This window comes from Dermochelys coriacea, chromosome 1, assembly GCF_009764565.3.
Source record: "Dermochelys coriacea isolate rDerCor1 chromosome 1, rDerCor1.pri.v4, whole genome shotgun sequence".
Classification (NCBI taxonomy): Eukaryota; Metazoa; Chordata; order Testudines; family Dermochelyidae; genus Dermochelys; species Dermochelys coriacea.
Window position 1 is genome coordinate 239,283,953 of NC_050068.2, and position 16,608 is coordinate 239,300,560.

The window sequence follows — 16,608 nt, forward strand, 5'->3', positions numbered from 1 at the left end:
GTGTGAGAGGATGCCCCAACATCATCTGGAAGGAGGATCCCAACTATGGGAAGGTTTCCTTCTGCTCCCATTGATTGTTCTCCTTCTCTGGGCCTTTCATCCTCCTTAACAGCGCAGGGGCTCTCTGACAGGAGGTGGGACAAATCTACAGTGTCCCGGAAAGCCTCATCAACATACCTCTCTGCCTCCCTTAGCTCCTCCAGTTCCACCACCCTGACCTCCAAAGCTCGTACACAGTCTCTGAGGGTCAGGAGCTCCTTACACCGAATGCACACATATGCCACCTGCCCACAGGGCAGGTAATCATATATGCTACACCGAGTGCAATGAACAGGATAGCCCTCACTCTGCTGCTGGGCTTCTGCCTGCATTCTCTCCTACAGCTACCTAGGTTAATGATAGGGTTTTTGTTTAAATCAAGAAGTTTTGATTTTTAGGAGGTCTCAGACTTCTTGATTCAGCTGGGACAGGAAGCAGAAGTCACAAAATTCTAGAAAGAAAGCAGTGAGTTTGGCATTTCTGTCCTAGTTGAAATCAGAGAATACTGGTCTTCTTGGAAAATAGAGTGAAAAATCCCATGAGATGAGACTATTTTCTACACTAAAAAGCATTGACCTATTGCAGCTAAACATCCACACATTTGAATACCTACTACTTATTCAAACTGAATTTCCAGGACTCTCAAACACCAATACATATTGTAATGTGTGGAGTCTGTGCAAAATATTGCTGACAACTCCTGATTTAATAGCCCAGAAATAGATAACAGCAAAAGCAGGTCACAGAATACAAAGCCTTCCATCTTCTTTCTATTGAGTCTATTCCTATCTTTTCAACTGAAATAAGTGGCTGATTTGGTTATCCATATGACCACAGGGTCATATAATAGTTCTTACACATGGTAGTGCTTAAAATATCAATAACAATGTCTGAATAGTACAACTCTTAGCTACAAGCCATCTTTCACTATCATGGGTCTGCCTTGGGTTCTTTCTTCTATTATCTCATTCAGATTTTGGCCTTCCTTATTATTGTAATAACTGCAGCAACTTTCTAAGTCAGTGATTGAATTATCCAGTTATTTCTTCCTAGGACAAATCAAATAAAGGGTGGAAGTTGTATTCATTTTTAATTCAAATTATTTTGGTTCCTGATGTTTTTATTTAATTAGCCTATGATTGAATTAAGTGGAAGATGCTGTGGATTGCCTTTCCTGCCGTTATATTCCATTTACCTTCCTCTCTCTTTGGCTTGAGAAAGATGCTAGCACAGTAATGTGAGTGAGAACACGGAATTTAGAGAATCTCCCATCATTCTATTCCCTCTGGCACCAAGTCACCTAATCTAAGCCAATTTCACACTCTTTGAAATTACAGGGACACTCTATAGATAAAAATAATGTGTGTTTAATTTCTCATAACTTGGGTTACTAGCAGCTCCTTTGGTTATTAAAGCTTAATGAATATGTATACCTATTTTCCTTTTCATCATATGCATTTAATTTATCACACCACATGAAGAATGAAATTAGTGACTGATCAGTTTCACTTCCCTGCGCTCTCAGCATTTAGGGCCCAATCTAGCACCCAATCTTTCCATTTACTTCAATGACCTTTAACAAATACCTAAAACAGTCCTATTAGAAAGATGCCAAAGTGCTTGGGTTTCCAACACTTCAAAGGAATATTTTAAAACTGTCTCTCTCACCCTATGCATTCCATTTGCATTTCATGTTTTTAAAAATAATGGAATATTTTTCTATAAATTTTAAGGTTTTATTTGTAAGCCCTCCTGTGTGGCACAAAAATAATGTTTTTGAAGTGCTAAAACCTACACTTGGGCATAGATGATTTCAGTATCTCTTTTAAATAAGATTTAATAAATTTATTCACACACAGCGTCCTTTCATTTTTAGATATTCACAGTATATTATGCCCATGCAGAGCAGTTTGCAGGATCAGGACCTACACCCATACCTGAACTTTAATTAGCCTGCCTGTGTTTCGGATGCACATAGTTGTGTTTCTTCCGTAGGTCTGAGAATCTGCTGCTCCCATAGCAACCAATTTTTCTTCTTGTCTATTGAAATTTTAACTTCATAATTTCGCCTGGACTCCCTTGCCCTTTTGTATTTAATCTGTTACCTGTATTATGCAAATGGCATGTGAGAATAATGGAAGTTTGCAAACCTCTTTCTCATAAACCTAGACCAATTTCAGATGCTAAATCCTCCAAAAAGGTTCCAATCAGTGTCAGTCACATTAAAGTTTTATATGGCCATTTCAATCCAAGAAAAAAAAACCTGTACATTGAAAATTACCTCCACCCTCCAACCAAATTTTCCAAATAAATTTCTTTTTAATATTCCTAAATCTGCATGCCCTACATTATGAATTCATTATGGGTTGCAATGCTAAGGTGGATGAAGTATTACACATGGTTGCTAGAAATGAGCCAGGGATTAACTCCCTTACCCATTGCACCCAAAAGTAGATTAACAATGACTGACATTTATATACTGCCTTCCATAGAGAAAAATCAAAGAGCATTTTTACAAGGTAAGGCCACCATACTGCAGACACATTCTCACATGTGGTGTAATTTTGCACACAAGTAGTCCCATTTGAAGTCACTGAGGCTACTGACATAAATAAATTATCAACAGGCATAAGTTTCTGCAGGACCAAATTATTATTTAATTGTATCATGTTATTGCCTATATGTCCCAATCAGAACAACAGCTCCATTTTGTCCCATCACTAAAATGCAGCCATCTTTGGGGTGAAATGCAGCAGCTATTTAATGTATGCAGCAACATCACACTAAGGTTTAGGAAAGGTAGTGAAGAACACCATTGCAACTGTACGGAGAATTTAAGTAGAGATACCAACTGGAATGTTCTAGTGTGACTAGTGATTTGGGCTGCCTCAAATTCTAGGGGCCCATCTGAGTACACGTTAGAGATGAAAGATCATATCAAAATCGGGGCCTCCATGTTTAAAACAACCCAAACTCTTTCAAAAAGTTTTACATTTCATCTGAGACACAGTACCCAACCTCCTCCTACGGCACAGATTCTATGATGCTTTTGAGGGAAGAATGGCATCTAGCGAATCAATAGTGCCATTTCCTGCAGCATCTACTTTGACATTCAAGTATTAACCAGTTCCAGTACTGATTACTTTCTACGAGCTGATGAAATTGCAGTCCCCAAAGGTACAGCTGTAGGCTAGTAGGGAGGAGGGAAAAAAAGAAAAAGATCTATGGGCAGAATTCTCTTTATACAAACTATTTTTTCAAAGTTTTCCCATGAGGAGTCAGTGGCTTTTGAAAAGCTAAGATATTTTACAACTCTAAGCTTCTAGTTACAGGGCAAAACAAATATCAAGCAGAGCTGTTCTTAATGGTACCATGTGTCCTGATTTAATTTCCCAGTTGAAATACAAGGGTTTTTTTTTGGGGGGGGGGGGGAGTTTTGGTTTTGTTTTTTGTTTTTTTTTTTTTAACACAGAGAGGCACATGGTAATTTTGCAGCATGCTGCCTTCTCTACTCCTTTAAATGTGTAAAGTTTGTTCTCTCAATGGGATTAACCCCATAACAAACACAACAAAAAAGCAAATAAATACGGAGTCAAAAAAATAGGCAGCACTGATGTAACTTAGCCCAGCAAGGCCGTCTCAGAATAAAGCTTCATGAATATCATTAGACTCAATAAAATCAAGTCTCCTGACTGGAAAGGGTGGGATATGGGTGAGGGGTTTTAGTCACTGGTTTTAGAGTTAGAGTTACTTTCTTTATTGCTTCCAAATTACTATGTAACTAACTGGGACTTAGCACATGTCAACACAGCAATCAGAGATGTGATGACACCTCAGGTAAGCATCCCCCGCCCAAGCTTAATCTAGTTAGCAAAGCTAAAAATAGCAGAGAAGATGCAGTGGCACAGACTGCACAAGCAAGCCCAAAATCCTAGATACATACTCATGCTGGGACTTCTCTTTTTAGCCATGCTAGCTACACTGAAGCTAGGGTAGAGATGCTTACCTGAGATGTGATCACAATGTAGATGTACCCTTAGATAGCATTTTTCTTTCAGATTCCAAAAAACTCAATACATATTATAAATCCAGGAATCACCTCACCCTTCAATGAATAGAAGCCACTTTAAGAGCAGAAGGAAGTAGTCTTTAAACAGCACCACAGCATCACACATCACTATTATTTTTTTAACCTTATTTAATGCAGGCTCCAGGGGGAGATTAAAGCTAGATATACAGAACGCAATTATTCATGCTGGAATTTGGCCAAGATACCAGGATTAACACACCCACTCTTGTAAAAACTGTCATGGGATTTTTTTTCATGACAAGTGGTCAGGACCTCAATTTTACCTCTTTTTCAGCAGTAAAGTGTCCAACACCACCATATTGAACACTGGTTCAGTACTGAATCAGCAGGAAGAGTGCCACCTTCTTATCACCAATACCACACTCTGTCTTGCAGGTCTCCCATCTAAGGGCAGATCATAGCCAGTTCTGCTCACTCTGATGAAACCACAATTCCAAATAGATTGGCAACAGATTGGATCTGCTCAATTCACTAAATCTAAGACTGTGAGTTCAGGTATAGCAATCACTGGACCCTGCTACAGTCTCCAAATATGTGGACTATAGAATCCAAATAATCCAGGCATACATGATGCTAAAGACAGCAGAAGCTCTATGTTCTGTGGAGTTTTAACTAGTAGTGAGAAAGTCCTGAAACCATTCTAACTAGGGACACATGAACATATTCCCAATAAGTGAAACTGGCAAACTGTTCCTTTTTTACTAGCCTCAAACTTTCTGACATCCATCCCAACATTCTCACTGCAGCAAGAGGGATGGTTGGATATTGAAACTACTTTCTCTTTGAAAATAAACCCCATTTGATCTCACAGAGAAGGTCCAAGTTAAAGATGACAGCCCTATGTGGCAGGAAAAAAAAATTCTGATCTCTTTCTTCCTTTGATGAATGCAGCAAAAATTCTGTCAGACTTCAGTGGGGTGAGATTTCACCCTCTGAAGAGAGATTTTCTTTTTTGTCCACCTGCTGAGAGAAGAACATCACACAAGGAACTAGAATAGGGAAAGGAAATCAGCTCATAGGAATATTGTATTGTAAAACAGAGAGTTCTCAATAGAGAGAACTTTTCTGTGGGTCCCTGAGGGGAAAAGCCCCTTTCCCCATACACTGCTCTGGTCTCAGTTGCCCTAGCACAGGATTGAGATGAAAGAAGATAGTGGTATGTGGTGCCACTTCACAGACACTTCTGCTAATATCAGTAAGCCTAGAAGAACGGTTGTGAAATGTTTAAGGACAGCCTTGGGACCAATTGCAGTCAACATCATTTATCTCAAAGAGTCAGGCATCATCGGCCACATAGCTTGATTTATCCCATGGCAGCCCAGCACATGGGGCCAGTTCATAGCTGGTGTAACCTGACAGAAGTCAATGGCGTTGAATCAGGATGAATTTGCTCCAGGATCTATGCAGTAGTATGTCACAGATTAGATAAGTCTATTTTTCACGTGACACTAAGTCAATGATATTTAACAGACAGAGAACATACGGCACAGGGAAATATATGAATCTATCCTATTTACCTTACTGGTTGCCACAATGTCAAACTTTTCCTGATCAAATACCCTTTCATTGAAACATCCCTCTCCTCAATTAGAAGACCTTCTTGAGAAGGCTATGATATTATAGGGAGAAGTAATAGCAACCCATATACTTAGCTTGCCCATGCTTTCCATTAGGAAGGATTCTTGCAACCTTTTCTTTTATAAGTTCTTATACCTGCACTGTTTAGAGCAAACCTTTGACTTTCAGCAGGGGGAAATGTCCTTCGGCTACAGATATGTATTTACTTCATCCCAGGAAACACTGTTTAGCTTTTACTAAATATTGTAAGTTCAGACTTATGTCTCTGGCAAAGCAGCAGCAGCAGACACTGTACTGGGAATGATACTGGGGAGAAAAAATTCTTCTGAATTTGTTTCCCAAGCAAATTAAAAAAAAAAATCGCAGATTTGGCAGTACTGAAACAGTTTGCAAATTCATGTCATTTTTGCTTAATTGTTTCAGCCCATCTGTTCCCCCTCCCCCACAAAATAATCCAAAAAATCAAATCCTTTGGATATTTTGAATGAAAACAACTTTTTGTTTTGAACTTCCCATCATTTAATTTATTTTTTAATGTTAATAAAACACTTGAAATGGAAATGAAATGGTTTTTTTCCCCAACATGAAATCATTTCCCCCCACAGCTCACTGAACATGTTTTAAAACTATTTTGGGATCAACCCCAAACCATCCCCCGGCCCCCAATTTTTCAGTTGCCAGTGAACTGAAAAATCTGTTATTTGCACAGCCATACCTGGGGACCTCCATGGAACTGCCAGACCAGCTGCAGGGTGCTGAGCTGGTATCCCTTTGAGGATCCAGCATATACCCTTATTGGTCAATGCTCCAACTCCATCTGGGGATATCACTTGGGACTGGAGCACTCCCAAATAGGGGGAGAGAAAGAAAGCTAGCCCAAGCTCTATACAACCACAGCCTACACCCAGGGTGTGGCCGCAGCAGCCCATCACTCCCTCTGGGGGCACTATATGGATCAGGAGCTCTCCCAACTCCTGGGAGTAAGTGGGGAGTAAGAGCTGGGCTGGGCTCCTACCACCTTCAACTGCCCCATGCATTTGGACCCAGTGATTCATCCTCCATTAGGAAATGACAGCCTTCTCCAGCTGGCAGGCAGCTAATGTAGCCAATCCTGTCCCTCAGGTGGTAGCAATCTGTACTGTGGTGCTGAAGGTTCAGGTTTCAAACCCTGAAGATGATGCATGCTGAGGAGGTGTTACACATGTTCATAACCAAATTTGTTTTTACCATTTTCCTTTAAAAGCAAAATCTGGGAAATTGCATTTTAAAAATTACATTCAAAGGACATTATTAAGATTGCAAGGAAGCACTCAAAAGTTAGGAAGTGCCACAATACTTGTGGAACCTTAACTCAGCCGCCTTGTGCATCTTTAATTACATGAGCATATACTATTTTTTCAACAGGTCCCCTGTCTCACTATGTGGCATTTCCTAACTTTCAAGTGCTTGACCTTGCAATTCAAATGATGTTCATCTAAAGGACTTTTGGAAGATTGTGATTATTGTATATGCTGTTTGTTGACAGTGGCAGTGCTGTATTTAACAGTTTTATAAAATTCCAGAGTAGGGTTGCCAACTCAGACAGAAGCTATTCCAGGAGATTCCCCCCCCCCCCACCCCCCAACACGATGTAATGTCATTTTTCTTAAAATCTCCTTGATTGCTTTCAATAGTCACTGGGAGACTAATGGCGATTCCAGGAGACTCCAGGCCAATCCTGGAGGGTTGGGAACCCCATTCCAGAGCCAGAAACCAAACAAAATTATACATTGATTTCAATTTGTCATTTGACCCAAAAGGTATTCTTTATCCAAAAACTCCCTCCAGTCCCGGAGTTTCTCCTGATTTGCTTCAGCCAGGTCTTAATCAGCCCAGTTTAAACAGTGAAAAGGGCTCTCTGACTTTATATGGCAACAACTCGTCACAGAAACCTGGCTGTGAATGAGACTTGTGCCCAGATGTACAATCGAAGACTTGATTAATCACAAATGGCTAACTATTTTTCCCCCATTGGAGTTTTTAAAAAGAACAGGACTTTCAGATTAAGAAACCATTTAAAGAGATACAAACTGGTTTCGATGTTTGTAAGCCATGTGCCACAGTTTGGGCCCACAGTCGCACCTGTGCACCCTCAGGCGGGGCTGTACAGCCTAGCGGCCAGAATCAATAGCTCCTTCCGGCTCGAGGCTGTACGGCCTAGTGGCCAGAGTCAATAGCTGCCCCCCAGCTCGAGGTTGTACGGCCTAGCTGCCGGAGTCAATAGCCGTTAGAATGGGCCGCCACTTCAGGGGGGTGGCAGCCTGTATAGGTATCGGGGGTAGCCATGTTAGTTTGTATTCACATAAACAACAAGGAGTCTGGTGGCACCTTAAAGACTAACGGTTTTATTTGGGCATAAGCTTTCATGGTTAAAACACCACTTCTTCAGATGCATGGCGTGACAATTACAGATGCAGGCATTATATAATGACACATGAAGGGAGTTACCTCACAAATGGAGAATCAGTGTTGACAGGGCCAATTCGATCAGGGTGGATGTAGTCCACTCCCAATAATAGATGAGGAGGTGTCAATTCCAGGAGAGGCAAAGCTGCTTTTGTAATGAGCCAACCACTCCCAGTCCCTATTCAAGCCCAAATTAATGGTGTTAAATTTGCAAATGAATTTTAATTCTGCAGTTTCTCTTTGAAGTCTGTTTCTGAAGTTTTTTTGTTCAAGTATAGCCACTTTTAAATCCGTTATAGAATGTCCAGGAAGATTGAAGTGTTCTCCTACTGGCTTTTGTATGTTACCATTCCTGATGTTCAATTTGTGTCCATTTATTCTTTTACGTAGGGACTGTCCGGTTTGGCCAATGTACATGGCAGAGGGGCATTGCTGGCACATGATGGCATATATAATATTAGTAGACGTGCTGGTGAATGAGCCCCTGATGGTGTGGCTGATGTGGTTGGGTCCTCTGTGGTGTTGCTAGAGTAGATATGGGGACAGAGTAGGCAACGATGTTTGCTAGAGGGACTGGTTCCTGGGTTAGTGTTTCTGTGGTGTGGTGTGGTGTGTAGTTGCTGGTGAGTATTTGCTTCAGGTTTGGGGTTAGGGGGACACAGGCCCTCCCTCTCCACTGAGTCCCAACCCAGGGCCCTATTGGTGGCGGGATTGCCTGCCACCCAGCGGGGATCCAGCCGAAACACGCCGAGCTAGTCTCCAGTTGTCCAACCAACTCCTCGCAAAGACTCCCTGGGTTACTTCCTACCAGTTTTTCCACATCTGTTGGCTTCCCAGTTCTCTCGGTTCCTTCTCCCTCAGCCGTGTCCAGTGCCTGGGGGTTGAGGGTTGCTGTCAGCTGGCTGGCCTCTGCGTCTTGAAGTGCCCAAAGCCCTTCAGGCCCAACTGAGCCAGGATGCTCCTTACACTGGCAATGCACTTTCAGCATGCCCAGTAGGGCCACGGGGGAATGGCACCCTCACCCCACAGTGAGGTGTTAACCCCCACAGTCCCAGTGTGAGACATGTGTGCCCCATCACACCATGTTAGAATTATGGCAGGGCTCAGCATCTGACATTCAATCAGAAGCCTTGGTACCTCTAACGATGTGAGGATAGACTAAATGTAATCAGACCTCCCCACCCTGTTTCTGGTGGATGAATCATAACATCAACACACACAAACCTGTTAAAAGAGGAGTTACTAAAAGGTGGTCCATGCTACAAAATCTTTGAGATGCCCCAGTTGGGTGGGAGATTGTCACAGTGACCACCTGGCTTCCCAGTCACAACTGCACAGAGCACCTCACCTCCTATTCATGATCAAACAACATCTGTGTGACAGCTACAGCAGAAGAGCCAGCACCACATGGCCAGGCAGCTCTGACTGGACTGCCAGCGACTACTTTTTAGGTCACAGACCAAAGTTCGGATCATAGTATGTATATATGCATGTAAAAGATGAGAAATTTCCATCAATATATTTAGGCATGTTTTCAGGGTTGGCTTATACACAGCTCAGGTCCTGGAAATGGCTCATCTCTTCTGTCCATCCTAGAAAGGAGCTTCCCTGGCCCACCTGCTCAGAGAATGAGTACCACAGATGAGCCTGGGGTGCCCCTTTCCAGCCTTTTTATGGGCTGGACTACCCAGGTAGGCTCTACAGCTGCTCTCTTCCTTCCACCCAAAACTCAGAGCCTTTGCTCCTAGTCCTCCCTACAATGCAATCAGGACCTTTTAAATGTAATTCAACCTCTGCACAGAATTATCTTTGGAGTGACACACACACACAAAGAAGAAAGAGAGAAAAACTGAGTAAGTTGCTACTTACTGGTTAACACAGTGATCGATCTCACTGGTTTGGAAACCATATTGGAATTCACCACCATCAGAGTCACTATGTAATAAAGGCCATGGTAACTGGCATTAAAAACCACAGGGGAAGGTAAAGTGCTGTTGAATTCTTCAAACTGGAAAAAGTAGTTCTTGGATTCGCCAGTTATCTTCACAACGTACACAGAGGACGAGCTCACTACATCAGACTCCTCCAAAGACACCACAATGCAGTTGTCATCTCGGACAGTAACTTGGAAAGGTGCTGCATTCTACAAGACAATAAAAGAAGAGATGCTAAAGGAAAATCCAGGGTATCATCAGTAATTTCACTTTCATCTATCTATTTAGGTATTTATATCCCACTCATTCCCGTGGCATTTCTGTGCCTGCTTCAGTGGGATGATGAATAAAAACTTCCTTTCACAAGAGGGTTAGTTTGCAAAATTCTTGCAATCTTTTTAGGACCTGATCCAAAGCCCAAAGTTAATGCTGCATGATTATTAGGCAAATCCATCTGCCAATGCAAGATTGTTCCCTACATTGTATTTTCCAATGCTATGACTACTCCAGCTTTCAATGACCCAAGAACCTGAAACTCTGCTGTTTCCCTGGGAAACTATTTCTGATAAGCAGCCTGAATTGTCCCTTTCACACACAGGCTGCTGGTTGTTGGAGGGTTTTTTTTGTTTGTTTGTTTCATTTGTTTTTTAAGTAGGGGCAGGGATGAAAGACGGATACCAAATGAAGAAGGATTTTAGAAAAAGCTGCAAAGAATACCACAGAGGCATTAAAAAGAAAAAAAAGGACAGTAAAGTCAATGGAAATGTCTTTATTATTCAGAAGCAGGGCACTATAGGCCTGATCCTGGGAAATGAGAAGAATCTGCAGCAGAGGGCCGATTTCTGTGATATACAGAACTGATCAAGCACACTCATAAAGTCCTGTCTAAGCATTCACTAGGTGCTTAGTACCTCTCAGGATCAGGCCTTATCTTTGCATCTCCAAAGCTTTCATTAGTGTTAGAAAGTAAGAATGGCCATACTGGGTCAGGCCAAAGGTCCATCCAGCCCAGTATCCTGTCTACAGACAGTGGCCAGTGCCAGGTACCCCAGAGGAAGTAAACTCTCTCCTGCCATCCATCTCCACCCTTTGACAACAGAGGCTAGGGACACCATTCCTTGCCCATCCTGGCTAATAGCCATTAATGGACTAAACCTCCATGAATTTATCGAGTTCTCTTTTAAACCCTGTTATAGTCCTAGCCTTCACAACCTCCTCAGGCAAAGAGTTCCACAGGTTGACTATGCGCTGTGTGAAGAACTTCCTTTCATTTGTTTTAAACCTGCTGCCCATTAACTTCATTTGGTGGCTCCTAGTTCTTATATTATGGGAACAAGTAAATAACTTTTCCTTATTAACTTTCTCTACACCACTCATGATTTTATATACCTCTATCATATTACCCCTTATTCTCCTCTTTTCCAAGCTGAAAAGTCCTAGCTTCTTTAATCTCTCCTCAGATGGGACCCGTTCCAAACCCCTAATCATTTTAGTTGCCCTTTTCTGAACCTTTTCTAATGTCAGTATATCTTTTTTGAGATGAGGGGACCACATCTGTACGCAGTATTCTAGATGTGGGTGTACCATGGATTTATATAAGGGCAATAAGATATTCTCCGTCTTATTCGCTATTCCTATTTTAATGATTCCTAACATCCTGTTTGCTTTTTTGACTGCTGCTGCTGCACACTGCATGGACATCTTCAGAGAACTATCCATGATGACTCCAAGATCTTTCTCCTGGTCAGCTGTAGCTAAATTAGCCCCCATCATATTGTATGTATAGTTGGGGTTATTTTTTCCAATGTGCATTACTTTACATTTATCCACATTAAATTTCATTTGCCATTTTGTTGCCCAATCACTTAGTTTTGTGAGATCTCTTTGAAGTTCTTCACAGTCTGCTTTGGTTATAACTATCTTGAGCAGTTTAGCATCGTCTGTAAACTTTGCCACCTCACTGTTTACCCCTTTCTCCAGATCATGTATGAATAAATTGAATAGGATTGGTCCTAGGACTGACCCTTGGGGAACACCACTAGTTACCCCTCTCCATTCTGAAAATTTACCATTTATTCCTACCTTTTGTTCCCTGTCTTTTAACCAGTTCTCAATCCATGAAAGGATCCTCCCTCTTATCCCATGACAACTTAATTTACATAAGAGCCTTTGGTGAGGGACCTTGTCATAGGCTTTCTGGAAATCTAAGTACACTATGTCCACTGGATCCCTCTTGTCCACATGTTTGTTGACACCTTCAAAGAACTCTAATAGATTACTAAGACATGATCTCCCTTTACAGAAACCATGTTGACTTTTGCACAACACTTTATGTTCTTCTCTGTGTCTGAATTTTATTCTTTACTATTGTTTTAACTAATTTGCCCAGTACTGACAGACTTACCGGTCTGTAATTGCCAGGATCGCCTCTAGAGCCCTTTTTAAATATTGGCGTTACATTACCTATCTTCCAGTCATTGGGTACAGAAGCTGATTTAAAGGACAGGTTACAAACCATAATTAATAGTTCCGCAATTTCACATTTGAGTTCTTTCAGAACTCTTGGGTGAATGCCATCTGGTCCCGGTGACTCGTTACTGTTAAGTTTCTCAATTAATTCCAAAACCTCTAGTGACACTTCAATCTGTGACAATTCTTCAGATTTGTCATCTACAAAAGATGGCTCAGGTTTAGGAATCTCCCTAACATCCTCAGCTGTGAAGACTGAAGCAAAGAATTCATTTAGTTTCTCTGCAATGACTTTATCATCTTTAAGTGCTCCTTTTGTATCTCGATTGTCCAGGGGCCCCACTGGTTGTTTGGGACACTAATGAAATAGTGGGAATAGGAACTTTTGCCAGTCACTACTTTTTCATTTCTTAAATTAAGTCATTTCATTTCAAATGTTTCTTTCATAGGCGGTTAAGAAAAAATTGAGTGATTTAACCTTGTTTTCATATATCATGAGCATGTAAAGTCACTGCCAGCTGAAAAGCCTTTTCCTTTTATTAATTGCAAGCCAGCTGTCAGCAAGAAGCACTTATTCTCTACAGGAATTCCGAAACATAACTGCTGTAATTAATTAGAAGAAAAGATTAATCTTTACAGCAGTGGTTTCTTTTCTTTTTCCTTCCTCCTGCCTTCCCCTCCACTCCTTTTACAGATGCAGTATTGCCAACCCCACACATTCAAAACTCAGGAGAGTCAGGCCCCCAAAATCATAAGATTGGCTTAAGAATCATGAGGTTTTCAAAAATAATAAATATTTTCATTATTAATTATTATTATTATTATTATTTGCCTTCTGGGGTTTGGCTCACATTTTCAAGCTTTTCTCCACAATCATGAGGGCTAGAAACTTATTTTTCTAAAAATTAAAACTGAGGTTATTGCAAAATGAAATTACTCCAAGAGCTGGGGTTGGAAGAAAAATACCAAATATCTGAAAACTAGTGATAAATTCGCAAGAGTTGGCAACATTGTATATAGTAGAGAACTCAGGTTGAAACCATCGACATTAAGTACTATAGAAAATGAATATCCTACAAAATGGCAAATGGGTTTCAGATCCTGAGTATAGTTGCAGGGCCTGAGTCTGCAGAGAGGCTGAAACAATACCTCTGAGAGGTGTGAACTACCCTGTATAATGCAATGTTAACTTCTAGACCTTCTATTCTGGGGAACTCCTCCACTACCACCTCTCAAAGAGGGAATTATGTGAGAAAAGTGCAATTGGCTAGCTTACTCACAATGATTCACAGTATTTACCCCAGTAACCTTGGTGTGAGTTCCCCTGCCTCTTAAGAAGTCTGTATTGCCCCTGCTGCTCTCAAAAGAAGTGGTGTTTCTACTGCGCCTGCAGAAGGAGGGAAAGGCTCAAGTTGCTGCCCCTGTATCTATGGGAAGGAAGGGGCCCATCAGCTACTGCCACACCAAGTGGGGAGGGGTCATGATGTAGGATCAGTGCTGTGAAGGTGAAGCCACAAACGGGCCCCTATGTCAAGGTGAGCCTAGAGTAACAGGTTGCCTTAATCTGTCTTCATACAGATAGAGATGGGCCAGCAGACTTGTTCCTGAGAAAGCTGAGAGACTTTAGAGCTGGACACAAACTGCAGCATTGGTCTTTCTCTATAACGGACCTAATCTGGACCCAAAACTGGGATAAACATCAGTTCCAGATTTTGATGTGATCTTTGCAGTTTGGTTCCAATCTCTAATCCTAAAATCCTGAAGTGATTTTAGGATTTTAAAATGATACATACAAAATATTATTAGGAATTAATATCTTATAGTAAAAGTTTGTTACACTTTGCAGATGGCACAGTCGTTGCCCCAAAGAGTTTAAAGGCTGAGGTCCCCACCCTGAAAAGACTTATACATAAAGACTTACAAATGCTTACCTTTTCTGCATTTGGATTGATATGCTTACCTTTTGAAGTCAATAGGGCTAACCATATATGTCTTTGCCTAGGACCCCAATCCTGCAATCTGAATCACACAGGATCCAACTGCAGGATTAGGGATTACATTTTAGAGCTGGTCAAGAAAACAAAACAACAAAATGAGGCGGGATTTGGGTAAATTTCATCCTCTCCCCCATCAACGTTTGAAATTATTCCTACTATACCCCTCTAACACAGGGCCCATGCGGCATCAAGGAAGTGTCCATAAAGTTAGTCTCCATGAAACACGTGTGTGCCTGTCACTTGACAAAGAATCACAGAAAGAGTAACTTTATTCTAAGACTAAATAAGGAATTAGGTCCTGATTAATAGATTATAAACCCAGAAGGGGCCACTGTGGTCTCTTCTGAGCTCCTGTAATAACACAGGCCAGAGGATTTCCCTTTATTTCTGTTTGCACTCGCGCATATCTTTTAGAAAAACATCCAATCTTGATTTTAAAATTGCTAGTGATGGAGAATCCACCACAACCCTTGGACAGCTATTCTAATGGTTAATTACCCTCACTGTTAAAAATTTGTTTTTATTTCCCTTCTGAATTTACTTAGCTTCAACCTCCAGCTATTGGACTATGTTAGATCTTTCTCTGCAAGACCGAAGTGCCCATTATTAAATATTCATTCCCCATGTAGGTACTTATTGACTGATCAAGTCGCCAAGTCACTTAACCATGTATCTAACATGAAGCATGTGAGTAATCCCATTGAAGTCAATGGGTTTGAAGTCAATGGAACTACCCATATACCTAATTTAGACCCATGCTTAGATAGAATAAGGTAAACTGTGCTATCCCTAAAGATACTCTGGTCTTCTCACTTCTAACTAGAACCTGTCCCAGCACTGTCCCCAATCCCCTTGCCTAACTTCTTGCTATACATTTTGTCATAAATATAAAGGGAAGGGTAACCACCTTTCTGTATACAGAACTATAAAATCCCTCCTGGCCAGAGGCAAAACCCTTTCACCTGTAAAGAGTTAAGAAGCTAGGATAACCTCGCTGGCACCTGACCAAAATGACCAATGAGGAGACAAGTTACTTTCAAAGCTGGAGGGGGTGGAGGAAACAAAGGCTCTCTCGGTCTGTGTGTTGCTTTTGCCAGGAACAGAGCAGGAATACAGGTCAGAACTTCTGTAAAGAGTTAGTAAGCAATCTAGTTTAGATATGCATTAGATTCTGTTTTGTTTAAATGGCTGATAAAATAAGTTGTGCTGAATGGGATGTATATTCCTGGTTTGTTTTTTTTGTCTTTTTATAACTTAAGGTTTTGCCTAGAGGGATTCTCTATGTTTTGAATCTGACAGCTCTGTAAGGTATTTCCCTTCCTGATTTTACAGAGGTTTTTCTTTTACTTTTTCTTTAATTAAAATTCTCTTTTAAGAACCTGATTGTTTTTTCATAGTTTTTAAGATCTAAGGGTTTGGGTCTGTGTTCATCTATGCAAATTGGTGAGGATTTTTATCAAGCCTTCCCCAAGAAAGGGGGTGTAGGGTTTGGGGGGAAGACATCTCCAAGTGGGCTCTTTCCCTGTTCTTTGTTTACCATGCTTGGTGGTGGCAGCATAAGGTCCAAGGACAAAAGGTAAAAGTTTGTACCTTGAGGAAGTTTAAATCTAAGTTGGTAAGAATAAGCTTAGGGGGTCTTTCATGAAGGTCCCCACATCTGTACCCTAGAGTTCAGAGTGGGGAAGGAACCTTGACACATTTAAAAGAAACAAACAAACAAAAAGCCCCATTGAAAATCTGTATGTTTTAAGGCAGGCACTTACAGTTTAAACCATAGTTGCTCATATTAATCGTAATTTAGATTACTGGTAGTGCTAATAAAGTACAGCTGGAAATTAATGATATAATTTCAGAGTTGTATATAGACTTAGCATATAATTATATGCTTATAAGTGTCGTTCATATTTGGTGCGATTTTATTCTTTGATGTGTATATGGGTGTTGTACTAATTGCACCAAAGTACATTTTATTGCAGTTTTTCCCATCACAAGGTGTGCTGGACTTGATAGTAAATTCCACCCATCTGACAGCCAGGTGACCCCCCTGCATAACTCT

General features: G+C 41.0%; 1 protein-coding gene across 4 annotated transcripts in view; it reads right to left on the reverse strand.

The window, feature by feature from the left end:
- Positions 1 to 16,608, reverse strand: part of PTPRO (protein tyrosine phosphatase receptor type O) — a 207,675-nt gene that overhangs the window by 81,727 nt on the left and 109,340 nt on the right. For all 4 annotated transcript variants that reach the window (XM_038382970.2, XM_038382988.2, XM_038382979.2 and 1 more), the window contains exon 2: positions 10,022 to 10,295. In XM_038382970.2, the coding sequence (XP_038238898.1) occupies positions 10,022 to 10,295 (274 nt within the window). The remainder of the gene's footprint in view (positions 1 to 10,021; positions 10,296 to 16,608) is intronic.